General features: G+C 40.3%; 1 protein-coding gene and 1 long non-coding RNA gene across 2 annotated transcripts; both read left to right on the forward strand.

Moving 5' to 3' along the window:
- The first annotated feature begins 249 nt into the window (after positions 1-249).
- LOC141614812 (uncharacterized) lies at positions 250-3,006 on the forward strand. Its single transcript, XR_012529405.1, has 3 exons — positions 250-491; positions 1,230-1,365; positions 2,729-3,006. It is a non-coding gene; the product is annotated as an uncharacterized LOC141614812 (long non-coding RNA).
- A 1,976-nt stretch (positions 3,007-4,982) lies between these two features.
- Positions 4,983-19,491, forward strand: LOC141588737 (uncharacterized). Its single transcript, XM_074410165.1, has 2 exons — positions 4,983-5,928; positions 19,439-19,491. The coding sequence occupies exons 1-2, from the start codon at positions 4,983-4,985 to the stop codon at positions 19,489-19,491; spliced, it is 999 nt and encodes a 332-aa protein (XP_074266266.1).
- The last annotated feature ends 698 nt before the right edge of the window (positions 19,492-20,189 follow it).

Below are 20,189 nucleotides of genomic sequence, written 5' to 3' on the forward strand. Positions count from 1 at the left end.
AAAGTCACTACTACAATTTAAGGCTTTAAGAACACCACTTCAAGAACGGTTAATAGCGGAACTGGTCTCTTTTTTATTTTTAGTTTGGGCGCCATATAGGATTTCAATAGAGAACGGTCATTTTCTTGAACCGTGCTCATTGATTAACAAAGAGAACGGTTAGGTTTGACCAACCGTCCTGATATAACAAAGAGACCGGTTAACATCCGGAACCGTTCTATTATAAGAAATAAAAAGCACGGTCTTTATCACCGACCGTTCTCTTTTAAATCTGTAGAGACTACCCTTGACTTGCCGTTTACAATTCTCTTTCTTTCAAACCCTACAATCATCGCACATTCGCACGAATTGCCAATTAGGTTTGCCGTTTAATTGCCATATACTCGTCTCGTTCCTTGTTCTCCCTGGTTATCCTTCGTTGTCGTTGGTCGCTCGTAATACGACCACCACCTGGTTGTGCACGCCTTTCGTTGTTGCCGATCGTTCTGCCGGTAAGATCGACCATATTCTACTTCACTTTTTATTGTACTCATACATAGTTGTGGGTAAAATAAAGAGATTCAGAATCAATTTTTCTTGGTATATAGTTATGCAATTCATCAGTTGTATTTGTGTTCAATAAAATAAAGTATTGATTTGAGCTTAGGATGTGGGAAGTGATTGATGTTTATCATTCTTATCTGCTTGATTAAGAAGGGGTGCCAAACTATTGTGTTCAAGTAGTTGTTGTTACTCCGTGTAATATGTTATTTGCAACCGAGGTACCATTACTTTTGTTCAAGCTTTTGTCCCTTGAGCCTTAATAGGATAGCACGTTTTAGCCTTATAAGGCTCAGGTTTTAGTTATTTTTTTTAGTTTCGATGCTGTTGGAAATGCGTTGAGATGTATTATTTATCTCTTGTATCTTAATTGTACCATATGTTAAGATCAATTAATTTATGTTGACTCGGGGTTTTCTTCATGTGAATCCAGATGGGTTAATCTCTTGATTACTACAACTTCAAAATCAATCCCTTGACAAGTTAAATCAAAATCTCACTCGTCTACAACAGCTTGATTTAGAAAATGTTTATGTGTCCTCAACTATGCCACTTAACCTCCAAAACTTGACCAGTTTAAAACAGATTAGCATTAGTAATTGTAATTTGCATGGTAAGGTTTAACCAAACCTTTTCCGCTTGCCACGCCTTGAAACCTTCATATTGACTTTCAACGATGATATTGGCAGGTCTCTTCCCAAGTTTCAGTGGCATAATCCTCTCAAAAGGATCTATCTGTAACATCGTTGTCCAGAAGACTTGCTCATCTGGAACATCTTAAATTATCCTTCTGTCAAATACCAGGATCTATCTCATCTTCTCTAGGTAAATTGACAAAGCTCTCTAATTTGTACCTTGATGACACTGATATTAGTGGTGTTGTACCACCACCAATATTAAATCTAACAAATCTTGAAGCTCTATATCAAACGAGGCTCAATGTTAACCCTGGACAACTGATCTCAAACTTAGATAATTTACATAAATTGATTTGTGTTAGCTTCAATGGGATGACATTAAGATCTAAGATCCCACCTTCTTTTGCTAACCTTACTTCCAAAGTGGTTAGGAAATCTAACCAAACTAGACATTCTAGAACTGGGAGGAAATCAATTAGAGGGTCCAATTCTTACTGAATAATTATTAAGATATGTCTCAGTTGTATTTGGAATTGGTCTCGAAATCTCTCATTCTATCATTATAAATACCACCATTGCTTCCTGAAAATTTCAATACCATATTAGTATACGGAGTAATTACATGAGTGCACAGTCCTTGCATAGATGTTACGATGTGTCAATCCGATTGGCTATTAGTTTATTTAGTTTGAGTCAAGCCATTTCTGATATATAAAGTTAGGTAAAGATTATGTGATTGTCTGTGTAGGGAAGATTGGCTATGAGCACTGCTTTTGTTTAACTCTTTACCTCCTTAATTGCTTACTACTGCTGAGTTGTTTGCTTTGCAACGATGAAATGATATTTTAAGCCAACACTACTTGGGACTCAATCTATTTTATTGGTGTAGATGTCCCTGACCCTTAATATGCTTTTCCAAATTACAACTTTCAGAAGCAGCATCAAGGGCACATGTAGTCATGATAATATGAGTTTTCAGATTGTAAACTCTATTTTATTCGTGTGCTGGCACATTCCAGCATATGAGAGTAATCTAGTACCCAAGTGAGCCAAATACTTCAGCACTTTGCATAACAAATCATCATACATTTTCAGCCAACTAGTTTTCATAGGCAGACCAAGATACTTATAGGGGAATGCTCCTTTTGTATAGCCAGTTTCCAGCATAATTTTCTTTTTTGGGGCTGGTGGACATGGATTTCGATTAAATGATAAATGCTAAGAGTAGTTTGTATGTGAAGAAAAAAATTGTCAGCTTATGTGCTCATTGTTTTACATGTGCGTGTGCTTTTGTCGGTATATCGATCAGATGCGGTTTAATTTTGACTAATTTAGAACTGCTAATACATTGAGTTTTTAAAGAGCATATTTATCATAATTATATGCCATATATTGGTGTGTTCTATGTGTTTAAGAGTCGCTAAAGAGTAAATAAAGGAGAAAAAATAGTAAATCATACTTGCCATTTATCGATCATAATTATGTACCCGGTATCAAATATTCACGAGAGTCCTGCTATAGAAACTGATGCAAGCTTCATTTTTCTGCAGATGATGATTACAATTTTTTGAAGTTCAACTTATTTGCACTATGATGCGACTAGGTGATGAGGATTGAAGGATTTTTATTTATGTTCTGCACATGGTAGCGTATCTTCGATATTTGTAGGTTCTTAACAACATGATACGATTTTGTATTTTGTTTCAATAGAATTTGTCCTAATGGTTCAAATTAAATCGGAAGGTTTTTCTTGTGTAAAAATTGCTGGAGTTTCTGAATTGTAACAGGTTTAATTCTTATGAACTATACGATTCAACCGTGTAGGGTTACGATAAAAATAGAAATATTTTTTTTTAAAAAAATAACAGGATAAAAGAGAACGGTTAGTACCATCACAACTGTTCTCTTTGAAAAGGTAGAATTAAGGCGCCAATAAAATCTAAAACTCTAACAAAGAGAACTGCCTTATCAAAGAGACTGGTTCTTATATGCAACCGTTCTCTTTGATATATCAAAGAGAACGGTTCTAAAAGGCAACCGTTCTGATTGTTGTTACAAAGAGACCGGGTTGACTTGATTTCAACCGTTCTCTTACATCAAAGAGAACGCTTGGCCACAGGACGGTCCAAACTACATAAAAGAACGGTTACCAACCGTTCTCTTTGAACACTTTTGTAGTAGTGAGTATCCATGTGTAGATGAGGATCCTCACTAGGCATCCCTCCAAATTGACTTCGTTCGACTAATTTTATGAATGCGGATTTGACAATTAAATTACCGGTCAAGTGGGGTGGTGGAGTACCATTGGGTAGGTTCTCCTCGGTTGGTACGGAATGAGATGAAAATTTAGGCATTGTAGGTTGATTTTGTGGTGGGTTTGGAATTGGGTTATCCACTCCTTGTCTTGCAAAAGGGTTGGTAAACTCAACACTATCCGTTTGGATGATACCAATGTCAACAAGTTCTTCAACCCACAATTGTTGAAGTACCTTGGTACCGTCATTTTAGTATCAAAAATAAATACCTAAGTACTACTAACAGAAGCTAGTGGTATGTTGGGTCGATCTCCACAGGGAGGCAAAAATGAGATTTAGCTGTTTTAAATTAGTCTAAGAGTAACGGGGGTTTGAGTATGATTTCTAAACTAAGAGAGGTGGCAAGAGAAATTGAGCGATAAAAATAAAGGGATTAACAATAAAGAGAGAGAACTAGGATTTTCGGGTGAGAACTAGGATCGGTCATTTGTATCGGTCTAAGGGGCAACGAATATCTCCTTCCGGTCTCAATTCACCCTAAAACACTATTAGCTTAGCTTCCGCCCTCACTAAAGCATCCTAATGTTCACTGCAGGTCTCACCCCTTCCAACCTTCCGGTCTAGGTCAAGGCTTACCAAATCAATTAGCCAGATGCGTCGACTCAAGCAGCTAATTGCAGTGATTATCAACAAAGACGTTATTTTAGCAACAGATCTACAAACCTAATTAGCAACTAACATCAACTTATTGGATCCCCTAAATCCTAGCAAGAGATTTAGCTAAACATAATAATGAATAAAGCAAAAGAGAAAGATGAAGCAAGAACAAACATAATGAAGAAATAGCAAAAGAGAAGAGAGAGAGGAAAGGTTACAGAATTTTTGAATCCGGTAAAAGAACAAGTAGCAGCAGAGATTAAGAGTAAAACAATATGAAAAGATGTATATGAGATGTTTTTAACCTAATCCCCGACTTCCTTTATATAGGGAAGTAATTATTAACATAAAATAAACCTAACACGGGATAAAAATCCCGAGTATATAAGCTAGTCACTCGATCAAGCAACTTTATATCACTCGATGTTTACAATTCAAGTATTTAGCTTAAAAGTCCTTCTCTTGGGATCGACCCTTACTTGCACTATATTGCTTTATCCATTAGAGTAATCTAGAGTATAGTTTGGCTTATAAATTGTTAATTTGGTAGTTTAATTCTAGTATTTAGCGACCTAGTATTGTGGCTATCAAATTTTGGCGCCGTTGCCTGGGAAGGGCAACATAGCTAGAACTTGAGTTTGTGAATTTATGTTTAGTTGTTTTATTACTCCTCTTGTTGTTAGAAGTAAGTGGAAGTTCTAATTTCTCTTGTGTAGTGTCAAGGTTTATGTTTAATTCCCCACAAGGTGGTGAATTTACTCCCGTTGAAGAGGATTAATTCGGAGCATACTCTTGGTTATTTACGAACCCGTGGTATCAAAGACCATCTAGGGAAGCCGAAGTTGAAGAAGAACCAGTTTCGGTAGACCCTATTGAAGTACAATATCCTAGAATGGCGAACGATAATAGAACCATTCGGGAGATAAGGGCAAGAAACTATGATGAACAACCATTATGCATCACATACCCTCCCTTGGGAGCAAATGCCAACTTGGAACTCAAGGGTTTCTTCATTCACAACTTACCCAAATTCTATGGGCAAGCGGGGAATGATCCTAACCGGCACTTATTGGAGTTTCACATGATGTGTGAAGGAGCCATTCTAAATGGGGTGACGGAAGATCAATTCAAGCTTCGTGCCTTTCCGTTTTCCTTGTTGGATGCGGCCAAGGATTGGCTTTTCTATCTTACTCCGGGGTCCATAAGTACTTGGAAGGAAATGAAAGCGGCCTTCCTTGAGAAATTTTATCCTGACTCACGCCACAACCGTGCAAAGAAGGCAATTACCACAATAGAGCAAGACCATGGGGAAACCATGTATGAATATTGGGAAAGATTTAAGAGGTTGGTGGCTCAATGCCCATACCATGGGTTAAGTGAGGATGACCTTCTTGTTAACTTTTATGAAGGTTTAGGCCAAGAAGATCAAAGGATGGTCAATTCCGCTACCGGGGGAGGTTTGGAGAATTATTCCATAGCGGATGCTAAGGAAATCATTGAGAGGCTTGCCTCAACCACAAGAAATTATGGTAGAAGTCAAAGGGGGTCAAGAAATGCATCTTCAATGGGAACCTCCTCCTCATCTACTCAAAATCTTGAGCAAAGTGTGAATGACTTAACTCACCTAGTGAAGAACATGATGGTGAACAATCCAAACAAAGATGGGGGTCAAGGGAATCAAGTGGAATGCAACTATTTCCAAGGTCCTCATATGGAGGAAGCTTGCCCCATTATGATTGAAGAAGGAATTGGGGTGGAAAATGTAAGTGCAATGGGTTATGGGAATTACAATGCTAGGAATCCTTTCGGGGGAGGATATTATAATTATGACCCTAGTGGTAACACTTACAATGTTGGGAGTAGAGACAGTCCTCGACTTGGTTGGGGTGGTGACACTTCAAAGAGCTTTGTGAATGGCCAATTCAACCACTTGAGGGACCAAAATTCCCGACAAGGTCAAGGTTCAAATTCTCAAGGAAATAGGAATGGGAATTTCAACAACCAAGGTCGAAACCAAAACCAAGGTTAATCATCCCAATTTGGCAATCAAGGTAACAACACCAATTCTCAAAAGGAACCAAGGGTTCAAGACTTGCTTAAGAACATTTTGCAAGAGCAAGTTAAAACAAACAAGCGGTTTGACAAGATTGAAGCCGACAAGGGTGTTAGTGATGCCAAGGTTGCCAACCTTGAGGTCCAACTGGGACAAATTGCCCAAGAACTTGCCAAGCAAAACCAAAGGAATTCCACTTCTATACCCTCCACTACATTTCCTCCTAGAGAAAATGCTAGTACTATGACATTGAGGAAGGGGAGAACTTTAGAATCCCCTTCCAAGAAGAAGAGAAGGAGCAAGTCACAAGAAAGGGTCATTGAGATTGAATAGCAAATTAAAGAAGAGCTTGTGGTTGAACAAGAGAAAGGGAGTCCTTTGAGCATTGGCAAAGGAAAAAAAGGAAGCAATTTACGTATATTACACTTACTCAACGGGTATTGAATCAAGTTATCGGTTGTAGAGAGCTATGTCTTAGGGTATCACAAATTGGGTTGAGTTTGAGGTTTGCAATCTAGACTTCTTAACAATGAAATGTAAAGAAATAAAAGTAAAACAAAGCAAGTAAGCAAATTGTGATTATAAACAATTGAATAAGGCACTAGGGTGTCATGGGTTTATAGGGGATTCATGGTGGTGATCATACAAACATGTTTACATAGATGCAAGCAAATTATTGTTGTAGTGGAATCGAGTTGGTTTATATCTTACAATTCCTAGGAAGATTTAGGTCCTGGAGCGGCGGCTGGTCAAGACTTTACAACTCCTATAAGTCGAATTAGTTTCTTCCTATTCAACTATATGCATGGTCTAACAAGGCTTGAGTTGGCTTATATCTTACAAGTCTTGTTGAAAAGATAAGAGATTCATGCTAGGTTGTCAATCAAGCATTTCATCAAGCATAGTATGTGCATAAGTTGAAACTACAACAAGCAAGCAATCTTATGAAAACATATTAGATTAAGTATGGATCTACCCCCATGTTTAGTTCCCATATTCCCCATTAACCCTAGCTAGAAGACTACTCACTCATGGTCATGGTAAACATGTTAATAAGGTTGTCAATCATATTAACAAGGTTAAACATAATGGATGAGTAAAACAATAAAAAATGATTAAACAAAGGTTAAAAGGAACTATACAAACTTAGGATGATCCCAGTAATAAGCAAAGAGTAGAAGAAAATTCGATTAAGTGATGAAGAGATGTCAATTCTTCAATAATCAACTCAATAATCTTCAATACCAAACTAGATCTAAGAGTTCTTTGAACAATAATTAAGGAGAGATTAAAGAGTAATTAAACTAACTTTGATGAGTAATTATAAGCTAAAATAAGCTAGATTAATCTAAGGTAGGATTAGATGAGATAATCCAAGATGATTTTTCTTATTACAAAAAAGGGGTATTTATACTAAGTCCCTAAGATGAAGATTAATGCCTTGCAAGTCCCATGAGGAGTCCCATGACCCGCCTATGTTAGACGCTCGTGCTGCTTGAAGATTCGCCCGTCCCGTCGTCGGGACGGCCGAATTTAGCCTTGGGACGCCCGAATTGTTGCACAACTTGGCTTCTATTCTTCTTGACTGCCTCAAGATCTGTGGGGATTATTGAGGAGTCGTGGGGGTCTTGATCATTGTCCATCTTACTTGGTTTGTTAACTTATGCCTTTAGTATTAGCATCCTCTTCGTTGCTTGTGTAAAAATATCGGTATACTTCCTTTAAGATTATTAGGATTATAACGAAATTATGATTATGAAACTAGTCATAAATGAAATTTACATAAACAAAAGAGAAGAGATTAAGAATCAACCTTTGGTCCTAGCAAATATGGCCTAAGAACAATATCGAAATCGATATTCGCCTAATCGTTGCACCCAAGATGCTATAAGGAATGCCTTTGTTCTTGCTAGAAGAGATCCCCAAAATTGTAAATTAATTTTTAGGGTTTTTGTGTGAATGATGAGTGAATTAGGCCAAGAATAAAATTAGAGAAAATGATCTCCCTCTTTCTCCCTTTAAAACCGAGTCAAAGGAGAAGAATAAGGGAAGATCTATTCTTCTCTTATTCGGTTATTGACCGAAATCCCCAACAACCAAAACAAATAAGGATATAATCTTCTTATTTTTGGTTGTTGTCTAAATGTATATTATGTGTATTATTTATCAATTGTCACATATATCGACATGTATTAATAAGTCCACTTATAACAGTTTGCAGTCGATTGATCAATAACAGTCTGTCAACATTTATTATGACAATATTGTATTATATATACATTAACTATAAATATCGCATATTTATAATTTGCTAATTAAATATAACCGATTATGTTTAATTACGAATTAACATCTTAAGTTGTTTAAGCCAATATTATATACATTAATTAAATATAACATATTATATTCAATTTACGAATTGACAGTTAATTCGTCTCAGCTAATATTATTTAATTGTATTAAATAATCGTCTCATCGTCACATTGACTAACTGTTTAGTCAAATACATGGACTAACCTTTTAGTCATATAAGGCATCAATGTGATTACATTTTCATAATCACATCTCTCATACACATCCTTTAGGTGTGACTTTTAGGGACCAGTTGATCACCGCCATCAGTATGATAATAACGTCAAACTTTCTAGAAAGACAACCGTTATTAGGTAATCGTTAATCAACTGATAAAATACTAAGTATACCCTTGTGAACCTGTAAGAGATTTACAAATGTTATCACACTAATTGTGGAGGACACAAACTCCAACAAACTCCCACTTGTCCTCACAAGTGTATGTGCGATAACCGATTCTCATATCCTAAAATTTCTCCCACTCAATGTAAAACAATTTGCAAAATCCGTATTCACAAAGGTCGTATTTTACAAGTGATCAATATCAAGAGTGGTTTTCCCGACTAGAGAGTAACTTAACTGATAAACGAATCATCATTCGAGCATGGCCATGCATTTCAGTTACAACTCCTCGAGTGGCCTTGAGAAATAACTAAACCTGATAAAGGTTGGATATTTTCTTCAACTCGAATCCTGCAGATTTAAGCACAGTATGAAATGACCCAAAAAAATTCTGCTTAGCCTCCTGTTACGGCAGGCCATGAGAAAGAAACCAAAGTCACCCAAAAACTGCCTTAATCTCAAGAGACAGTCGATAGTCAAAAGAATCGACTTTAGGAACACAATGGACGTCCAATCCACGACCTGGCACCGAATGTTTTTAAACATTTAGGACTCCATTACGTTGTCACAATTTTTATCCTACGAGGTATCGTTATAATCTCGCATCTGTGATCGATCAGTCAACCGTTTAACTTATGGCTCGTTGAACCCACCATCAATCGACTTCACAAAATAATAGCCAGAGTTATCAGCTCATGTAGGCAATTACGGACCAAAACAAATATAATGTAATTCAGTTCACTTTGTGGCGTTCAATGTTGTCAGTACATTCCACATGAAAAACAAAATATGAAATAAAACGATGAAGTTATAAATAGCATATGAAAAAGATAATGTATCGAATTCATAATCAACTACTACAACTCAGGAACACGTTTAATTCCCATGGAAATAGCGTGCCCTACATGCTTATCATAATTCAATGGTTTAGTGAGAGGGTTCGCGATGTTGTCATCTGAAGCTAACTTATCAATCACTATCTCCTCTTGCTCCACGTAATCACGAATTAGGTGAGCCTTCCGATGTACATTTCTAGACTTGTTGCTAGACTTGGGCTCCTTGACCTGGAAGATGGCACCTCTATTGTCACAATAGATGGTGATCGGGTCATTCGAACTAGGAACTACGGTTAGTCCTTGTAAGAATTGACGCATCCATATAGCTTCCTTTGCTGCTTCTGAAGCTGTATAGTACTCGGATTCAGTAGTAGAATCTGCTACAACATCCTGTTTGGAACTCTTCCAGTTGACCGCAGCACCACTAAGAGTAAAGACAAATCCAGACTAATATTTCGAATCATCTCGATCTGTTTGGAAGCTACCATCTGCGTAACCAATTGCGCATAGCTTAGTATCTCCTCCATAAGTCAATACCCAATCCGTAGTCCTCCGTAGGTACTTAAGGATGTTTTTAACAGCCATCCAGTATGTTTCGCCTGGATTGCGTTGGTACCGACTCGTCATACTCAATGCATATGCCACGTCTGGACGTGTGCATATCATGGCATACATGATCGATCCTATGGCTGATGCATAAGGAACACGACTCAAGCGTTTAACCCCTTCAGGCGTCGTGGGTGACTGAGACTTGCTCAACTGCATCCCAGACGTCATTGGAAGGTTCCCCTTCTTGGAGTTGGTCATGCTGAACCTATCAAGAATCTTATCCAAATAAGACTCCTGACTCAGTGATAACATCCGTCGTAATCTATCTCGATAGATACGGATTCATCTGAAAATGGTTCTTCAACCATCCTTTAACCGAAGATAAGAGAGGAATGTCATTCCCAATCAAGAGTATGTCATCGACATACAATATCAAGAAAACAATCTTGCTCCCACTCGACTTGATATATAAGCATGGTTCCTCGACCGATCGAGTGAAACCATACTCTTTTATCACCTGGTCAAAACGATGATTCCAACTCCGAGAAGCTTGCTTAAGTCCATAAATGGAACGCTTAAGCTTGCATACTTTCTTAGGATTTTCAGGATCTATGAAACCTTCGGGTTACACCATGTACAACTCTTCCTCCAAATAACCGTTTAAGAAGGCGCTTTTCACATCCATTTGCCAAATTTCATAGTCATGAAAAGCGGCAATCGCTAAGATTATCCGAATGGAAAGCAGCATAACTACGGGTGCAAAAATTTCATCATAATGAATTCCGTGCACCTGAGTGAAACCTTTTGCCACTAGTCGTGCCTTATGGGTATCTGGTTGCGCGTCTACAAAATGCTTTATTTTGTAAAGCCATTTGCACTGTAGAGGTTTTGCCTTGTTAGGTAAATCAACAAGATCCCATACGTCATTCTCATACATGGAGTCCATCTCGGATTGCATGGCTTCAAGCCATAGCTTTGAGTCGGAACAGGTCATGGCACCTTTATAGGTAGCGGGTTCATTACTCTCTAGGAGCAAAACGTCATTTTCCTCGACCATACCAATGTATCTGTCTGGAGGATTAGAGACTCTACCCGACCTCCTAGGTTCCTGAGGAGTTTAACCGTATCATCAGTTGAAGAAACAACTTCCTCCATCTGTTCCTCGGTTGTTGGTTCTTGAATCTCTGACAGCTCGAAGGTTCTATTACTTATCTTGTTCTCGAGAAATTCTTTCTCTAAGAACTTTGCACTAGCCGCAACAAAAACTTGATGTTCGGTAGGCGAATAAAAGTAATGACCAAACATTCCTTTTGGATAACCAATAAAGTATGTCTTGACCGATCGGGGGCCGAGCTTATCCTCGTGTCTCCACTTGACATAAGCCTCGCAGCCCCAAACCCGAATAAAGGACAATTTAGAAACCGTTCCTTTTCACATTTCATATGGAGTCTTGTCGACAGCTTTAGACGGACTTCGGTTAAGTATAAGAGAAGCTGACAAAAGAGAAAACCCCTATAATGAATTAGGTACTACCGTGTGACTCATCATGGATCGAACCATATCAAGTAATGTTTGATTTTTCCGTTCGGACACACCATTTAATTGAGGTGTTCTAGGTGGAGTTAACTGTAAAACGATTCCACAGTCTTTAAGGTGTCGATCAAACTCATTTGAAAGATATTCGCCACCCCGATATGAACGGAGTGCTTTAACCTTTCTTCCCAGTTGGTTCTCAACCTTATTCTGGTATTCCTTGAATTTTTCAAAGGACTCACTTTTATGCTTCATTAAGTAGACATATCCGTATCGACTCAAATCGTCCATGAAAGTGATAAAATATCTATAGCCATCTCTAGCGGTAATTGACATAGGTCCACATACGTCAGTATGTATGAGTCCTAATAGGTCACTAGCGCGCATTCCAACACCTTTGAAGGAAATTCGAGTCATTTTGCCGATAAGACATGATTCACACGTGCCAAATGAAGAAAAATCGAATGCGGGAATAGTCCCATTCTCGACGAGTTTCTTTACACGTGTTTCATTATGTGTCCCATTCGACAATGCCATAGATAAGTTTGATCTTTGTCACCAACCTTTAATTTCCTATTATTCACATGTAATATATCTGTGGTTTGATCTAAGATGTAAATTCCATTCATGGAAATTGCTTTGCCATAAACCATTTTATTGAAAGAGAAAATACAGCTATTATCCTTTATTGAAAATGTAAAACCGTCTTTATAAGTACGGAAACAGAAATAATGTTCTTAGACAAACTGGGTACATAGTAACAGTTATATAAATAAAACTCAAAACCACTCGGGAGTTGGATTACATATGTTCCCTTCGAGACTGCAGCAACTCGTGCTCCATTCCCGACTCGCAGGTCCACATGACCTTTTGCGAGAGGTGTGATGTTCTTTAGGCCCTGCAAATGATTACACAGATGAGAACCACAACCAGTATCTAGTACCCAAGTTCCGAAACTTGCATGGTTAATCTCAAGCATATGAATATAAGATGACATACCAACAGGAGTGATGCGGCCGACTTTTATGTCCTCACGGTATACGGGACAGTTCCTCCTCCAATGCCCAGTCTTGTGGCAATGGGGGCACTCAATGTCATTGCCCTTGCTCTTTGCCTTGCCTTATGAGTCACTAGTCTCACCAGGCCCACTCTTACCGTTTTCTGGTCTTTTAAACTTCGGCTTTCCTACAGTTAGGTCGCCATGAGCCTTGCCCTTACCCTTATTCTTGTTGTAAATCATGAGAACGTCTTGCTTCATGCTCCCACCCAATTTCATATCCTTCTCGGTCTGTACGAGAAGTGAGTGTAGCTCATGAGGACTTTTCTTCATGTCATTCATGTAGTAATTTGCCCTGAAAAGGGCAAAACCATCATGAAGTGAATGAAGCATACAGTCAATGACTATGCTCTCACTGATTTTGCAATCAAGTGCCTCCAATTTCTCGACATTCTCAATCATGTTGAGAATGTGTGGGCTAACCGGTTGGCCCTTCAGGAGTTTCGCATCAAAGAAGCGACAGGTATGCTCATAAGTAACGATTATTGGTGCTTTTGAGAACTCGTTAGTGAGCGTGGTGAAAATCTTGTTTGCACCTTGGGAAATGAAACGTCTTTGCAAATTGGTTTCCATTGCAAAAATGAGTACGTTCTTTATCGCACCCGCTGATACGTGCCTAATGTATAGTCTTTTTAGCCTATTTCAGCACGTATTTCTATGCAATTGTATACTGTTTTTATAGTATTTTGCCCCGAATTGGCTACTTTGGTGTATTTTGTCCTTTTTGTAGGAATGATCGCGGAAGTAGCGGAACCATACCTCTTTTTGTCCTTTTTGCATGCATTTAGAGGAGACGGGATTATCCCAGAGTGAGATGTTGCACTTAGAAGTGTCGTTGCACGCTTTACGAGGCATTTTGGTGAAGACGTGAGCTGAATTGAAGACCCAGGTGGTCTATCGAGCTGGTTGGTGGTCTATCGAGTGATTCCTAAGCTTCCCAAGGCTCGATCGAGCTATTCCTTACTCGATCGAGTAAGCTGCATTTGACCAAGCCTCGATCGAGTACCCTGAAGGTCGATCGAGGAGTTTCTGCTGAGCTGATGGTCGATCGAGTGGTTTAATCCACTCGATCGAGGGGTTTTTCACGGGCATGGGCTTTGCTTCAGTCCGTGTGTTTAATTTTCGCTAAACATTGTTTGTTTCCTATTTAACCTATGTTTACTAGGTTAATTAGGTATCACTTTTTACTTATTCTTTTTGAATATCCTCTTTACTTTCCTTCACATTAGAATACACTGTTACTTCCGACGTTGGATCATTTTTTCACTGGGATTTCGTTCTTTACGCCGGAATTGCTCGGATTGTAATTCTCCTTCTCTCTTAATAATAATTAACCTTCTTGTTGTTTTAATTCTTGTTTATGTTATTGTTCTTTTCTGCCCTAATTTCTATCATTGCCTTTTATTATTTGTTTCATTATGTTATCTGCTGGGAATTTACATGCTGTTAGTTTAACAATAGACATGAGTAGCTAATCTCCTTTCATGTTGAGATTAGGGGATCTGCGGTAGAATAATGACGACGTAGTGAATGAATTAGACGAATTGATTAAAGAGACTCTGTCACTATAGCAATATAACTGTAATTACCGACCTAGTTGAGTGCACGCTTCTATGTCACCCATTAATCTGGCTACAATTAATCCTGGATCGAAAGATTGGACTAAATAGGCCTGCTATAAACAGTAGACTACCCTAATGAGGACGAAAGTTAAGTTAGTGGTATTTTAGGGTGGGAAGTGGACCGAAAGGACCTTCTAATATCCGTCTCGCATTAGTTCGTCTGAGTCATTTCTTTGCTAAGTTGTTGAACTACCGTAGTGAACCGAATTCCCGACATGTCCCTCTCTTATTGATAGTTTTAAATCGTTTTATTGCCTTTACTGTTCTCTGCTTTATTTCTCTCCCTTTTACTCCGTAGTTTAGAACCAAAAATTCAATCAAACCCAATTGTTACCATAGGATTAGAAATAGATAGCTGTAGTTGCATTCCTCCCTGTGGATTCGATACTCGACTGCCTCTACTACATTTTTAGTTGAGACCGTTAGGTTTTATTTTTGGTGTGCGACAGACGTGTCAAATTTTGGCGCCGTTGCCGGGGAGGCAATTGTTCAATTTATTAGCTGTTTATTTTTAATTCTTCTTTTTAGTTTAAGGAACATCGTTCCTTAGACTATTCTCATATCTTGTCTGTAGTTTCGTCTTATGCGCAGGTCGCAAGGTGGTCCACTACTACCTTTTGATCCCGAGATTGAGAGATCTTTTCGCGTAAAGAGGAGACTATTTCAAGAGCAACAGGCAGAGGAAGAGCCTAGTTCTCGTGGTAACTTTTACGAGAACGAGCTTTTCGAAGACAATCCACCGTCTTCTCCAGTTTCCAATTCATCACTTGAGTCTATCACTTACCCAGAATTTCCCGAAATGGCTGAGGAAGCAACCATCGCTAGTCACTCCGAGCCCACAGCTGACAATCTTTATAAAGGGTTCGAACTGCCGGGAGATGCTAGGAAGTTCGAGCCTAAGCCTGCATACATCAATATGGTCGAGAAAAATCAGTTCGGGGAGCGCAATCAAGACGCACTCAAAGCATATGGAGACTTTCATTGATTATGCTGCTCCATACCTCCTCCCCGGCGTGACGGTGATCAAATCAAAGAAACTATGTTCATCTTCTCACTCCGCGATGCTGCGAGGGAGTGGTACAAGGATTTAGACAAAGCTGCTCACGGCATAACAGATTGGAATTCGCTAGCATTGGAGTTTTATAAGAAGTATTTCTCTGCTTCGAGAACCATAGCCATCAGAGCTCAGATAACCAGTTTCAAACAAGGGCCCGACGAGAATTTCCACGAGGCATGGCTTCGATTTAAGAAACTGGTGCGGACCATACCGCATCACGGTTTCGAAAGGTGGAGCCTTTGTAACCATTTTTACAATGGTTTATATGATGATCAGAGGGCTATATTAGACGCTGCAGCTAACGGTCGTTTTTCTGACAACTTGGGGCCGACGAAAGGATGGAAAATTATAGATGATTTAGCCACTCACAGGGCTGAATATGGGAATTCAAGGGGAAACCAAAGGAGAGCTGCTGAATCCTCTTCAGTGGCCGCATTAGAAGCCCTTACTGCTAGGTTCGACAAGTACGAACTAGGGGGAGCTCTCAAGCCTGGGATGTATCAGGTTAATGCTATGACAGACGGTCCTTTCGTCTGTACAAGGTGCGGGGTAGACGGACATGTCTCTGATTTCTGTCCTAGTCCTTATGAGCAATGTGCTGCCTTCCAACATTACAGGCAAAACAACGCTCAATACGAGCCGAATATCCACCCCAATTTGAGGTGGAGTAATCAGAACAACGTACTCAATCCCACCGCCCCTCCGAACCAGCAGCAGCACTTTATATTCCGCCACATCGAAGCAACAAGGCTATCGAAGCCTCCGTCCTTTAACCCACCTAGCCACGGTTCATCTTCAAGTGGAGTGAGTGAAATGGGCGAGTTAAAATCTATGATGCAAGCCATTACAAAGCAGCTCCATGCGAGTGATCAACAAAGAAGCACAAGTGATCAACAGCGAGACGCGACCATAAAGGAACTTGAGACTCAAGTTGCCCAACTCGCCGCGAATCAATCCTCGAGGAAGCCAGGTCATTTACCGACTCAAAATGAGAAGAACCCAAACGAGACGGTACATTTGATAGAGTTGAGAAGCGGTCTTTCTTATGAAGGACCAGAAATGAAGAAATCGGACACAGAAGCGGTGAAATCGATGATGAACAGTGTCCTGTTAAGAGGAAAGGACTCACGACACAAGAGTTACTCGATCGACTGAAGTCTGGTGCTGAAACAGTTCGATCGAGTGGAAATGGTGAAGAATCTGGTCGATCGAGTAGTCTCTCTGCTCGATCGAGTGAACTGGGAGCTGAAGAAGGTCGATCGAGAGAGGATGTTGCTCGATCGACTGAAGTTGCTGAAGAAGATGGTCGATCGAGTGGGAAAGTTGCTCGATCGACTGATATTGTTGACGGGAAGCTTATTCGAGAGCCTGCTAGTGCTCGTTTAAGCGAGGAATTACCAGAAAGGCCTCGTTCGAGAGGTAAAAAGCGTCCGAAGGATACCGAACTTGCTCCGGAAGACACTTTGGAGGCAAGAAACAAGGGACTTGAGATTCCAATTACGGTTCCCTTCCCAAGGCGGCTGCAGAATACCAAGATTAATCAACAGTTTAGCAAATTTGTTGAGCTTTTGAAGAGCTTGGAAGTTTCCGTGCCGTTCACTGAATTGCTGACTAAGGTACCTTCTTACTTGAAATTTATGAAAGAGATTTTAGCACGTAAGAGGACCATTAATGATAATGAGACCGTAGCTTTGACTGAGATGGGGTCACTTTGTCTCAAAATAAGCTACCTCTCAAGCAATCGGACACAGGTAGTTTTTCGATCCCTTGTCATATAGGTATGCGGTTGATTGACAATGCGCTATGCGATTTAGGCGCTAGAGTAAGTGTTCTACCTTTGTCTCTAGCTAAGAGACTTGGTGTGACAAAGCTGAGTTGCGCCAACATGAGTGTCCAGATGGCCGACCGTAGTCTATCACGGCCACTAGGTGTAGCGGAAGACGTACCTGTTAGGATCGGGAAGTTCTTTATTCCCGTTGACTTTGTCGTCCTAGATATCCCCGAAGATGTGCATACCCCTATCATTTTAGGGAGACCATTTTTGTCCACTTTGCCGTGCGGTGATAGATGTCGGGGAAGACTTTGACCTTCCAGGTAGGGGACGAAGAGCGACTTTTCATCGGTCCAAGTTCCGGAGGGCTCCCATGCGAGGCTCGGCCTTGCAATGCCCTCTCTTTGTTGACCCTATTATTGACACTCCGGATGAAAATTTGGAGAATCTGCTGTTATTATTGCGACCCTCCGCCTCATGCGAGAGCAAAAAGGAGGAAAATTCGTCTCATTTTCCTTACTGCGCAGTGAGATAAAGGCAAGAAAGGAGCATGTCAAGGGACGGGGTGCAGCCATTATCAATCAATCTGGAGCAAAGGATGCCAAAGAAGATGACAGAGGGGCGAGAACGAAGGCAGTTCGAACCTACATAGATTGGAATTATGTTCCTCCTCCTCTTAGAAATTCAAGCTCATGGAAGTCAAAGAGGACGGTCAGTATCGCTGAAGTGACGTCTTCCAGTCAGAAGCCCACGAAGGGGCTACTGACAGCTAATGGGAATTAAACGGGGAAATGCCCCGTGTAACAAATTGTAATAGATTTTTGAATTGAATTTCTTTTGAATTTATTTTCTTATTACGTTTTTAATTAGGACAATTAGTTTAGACTTTCTTTAGCTTAGACTGAGACTATAGACTGTGTTGCTGTGTATTTGGTATTTGGGATATGTTTTATGCAGGTTTGGGGAAATGTCACGCATTTCGAGGAGGAAAAGATGGAAATTCAAAGAAATATACACGAGGAAGTCCTCGATCGAGTACTTTTTGTACTCGATCGAGTGGATGATGGTTCGATCGAGTTTGCTGGCTACTCGATCGAGGAAGGCCACAGAGGAAATGGTCGATCGAGATGTTTCGTATTCGATCGAGTAAAAGGGACAGCAAAAGTCCTCGATCGAGTGATTAAAACCACTCGATCGAGTGAAATGAACAGGGACACGGGAGTTTTTCTTTCTTAAACTCTTTATTTCCCTAATCTTTTTCATTTCACTTCTATATTCCCTTAACACTCCCCTTATTGCGATTTCTTTTTCCCCCAAATCCCCAATTTTTGCCCAAAATTATCAAATCCACCACCTACATTCTACTACTAGCACTTAATTCTTCAATAGCCCCTTATATTCCCCTTCTTTTGTGCTCGTTTTTGCGGATTTTAAGAGGAATTAGGGTTTGCGGTTTTTCAATTGAAAATCCGCCTTTGTTGCTTGTTTTTGAAGTTTAATTGCTTGTTGTAGGATAATCATCATCAAGTAAGTATTTCTATCACACTCCTTGCGGTTTCTCTTCATTTAATTCGATTTTTTTGAGGTGATTAGATTTAGGGCTCGAAAATCCATGTCCAATCGACTTGTTTCGATTTTATTGTGTTATTTAGCCCTTGATTAGCTCGTTGATGATCTATTAGCAATTCCTCGCTGTTTCTACATGTTTAATTCGCTTATTGCGCGAGATTCCGCGATTAGGGCTTCTCAGTCGAAAAAAATTTCGACTGTTAGACGGTTGTCCTGCTGCCATGCTTTGTTATTTGCGGTTATCGCCTACTTATTCTTGTTATTAACTTTTGTTAATGTTTTTCCGTCCCCTATCGCCATTACATGCTTTGAATTATTAGGAATCTCGCGCTGTGTATGGTTACTCTCGACTGCCCGGAGTGATACATGCCCCATTTTAGGTTTTCATGCTGTATTAGCCCCTTTGCAGTCACTGTTTTATCATATCATCACCATCTACATGCTGTTTTTCGAAAATTTTTGAGGAATTGTTGGGTTTTGTATCTTTGTACGTCGATTGTTTCGATTTGATAGGGCCTCATTTTTCTTTGTCACATGTTGGTTAGCGGGGTTTTTTAACCACGGTTAGCAGCATCGTCTCTTATTCATGCCCTTTGACACTTTGCAGGATGGACGCGAGTTCCCTGTCTTCTACTAGCACGTCCTCCAGCTCTTCTGTGAGCGAGCAAGTGGCCCTGCTTTGTTGCCACTAGCTCTACCTTGGTCACCACCTGCAGCACCGATTCGCTTGTCTCAGCTGCGGAGGACGGTTTACTCGCGGCTAGCTCGGTAGGGAGCTCGGTTCAGCCGCACCCGCTACCACTCCTACCGGGCCTTTCTCCCTTGGATGTGGACGCACTCCTCGTTTCAGCGGCACTGGTATCTTGCCACCGAGGACACTTGAGCGAGCTAGCCGTTAGCCATCACTTCCAGCCCGTCTGCGGCTGTTGTTACGAGAGAGGGCTCTCTCACACCTCTACCGAAGATGTCCACGGTACGTTTCACTTCTGAGGCTCACCGGAAACGGTTAGCCGCTTTACTTCGTTGCCCTCTCTCCTCCACCCGTTTCCTTGCGCGGACTGACTTAGAGACCTTAGGCATTTACGAGGAGGTCTGTAGTTTGTTGAACGGGACGGGTATGTCGGGTTTGATTGCCATGCAGGAGGCTACCATTCGTACTCTTACGTACGAGTTCTTTAGCTCCTATTCCTTTGACACCGACTCTTACACTGCCGACCGCTCCAGTTCCTGCATTCACTTTCGACTCCGCAACGAGTCGCATCACTGGACCTTGGCCAAGTTTGGGCAGGTTTTGGGACTAGTTAGTGACGGTCCCACTGCCCCACCTCGAGAGCTCCTTCAGCCACTTTGGGCTGCTC

Source organism: Silene latifolia, chromosome 1 (assembly GCF_048544455.1).
Source record: "Silene latifolia isolate original U9 population chromosome 1, ASM4854445v1, whole genome shotgun sequence".
Lineage (NCBI taxonomy): Eukaryota > Viridiplantae > Streptophyta > Magnoliopsida > Caryophyllales > Caryophyllaceae > Silene > Silene latifolia.

What these genes read in the sequence shown, in the direction of transcription:
- LOC141588737 (XM_074410165.1), top strand. Translation starts at nt 4,983, where the DNA reads ATGGCGAACGATAATAGAACCATTCGGGAGATAAGGGCAAGAAACTAT. An exon ending in TTATAATTATGACCCTAGTG is followed by an intron (nt 5,929 to 19,438) that starts GTAACACTTACA and finishes GACACTTTGCAG; the next exon opens with GATGGACGCGAGTTCCCTGT.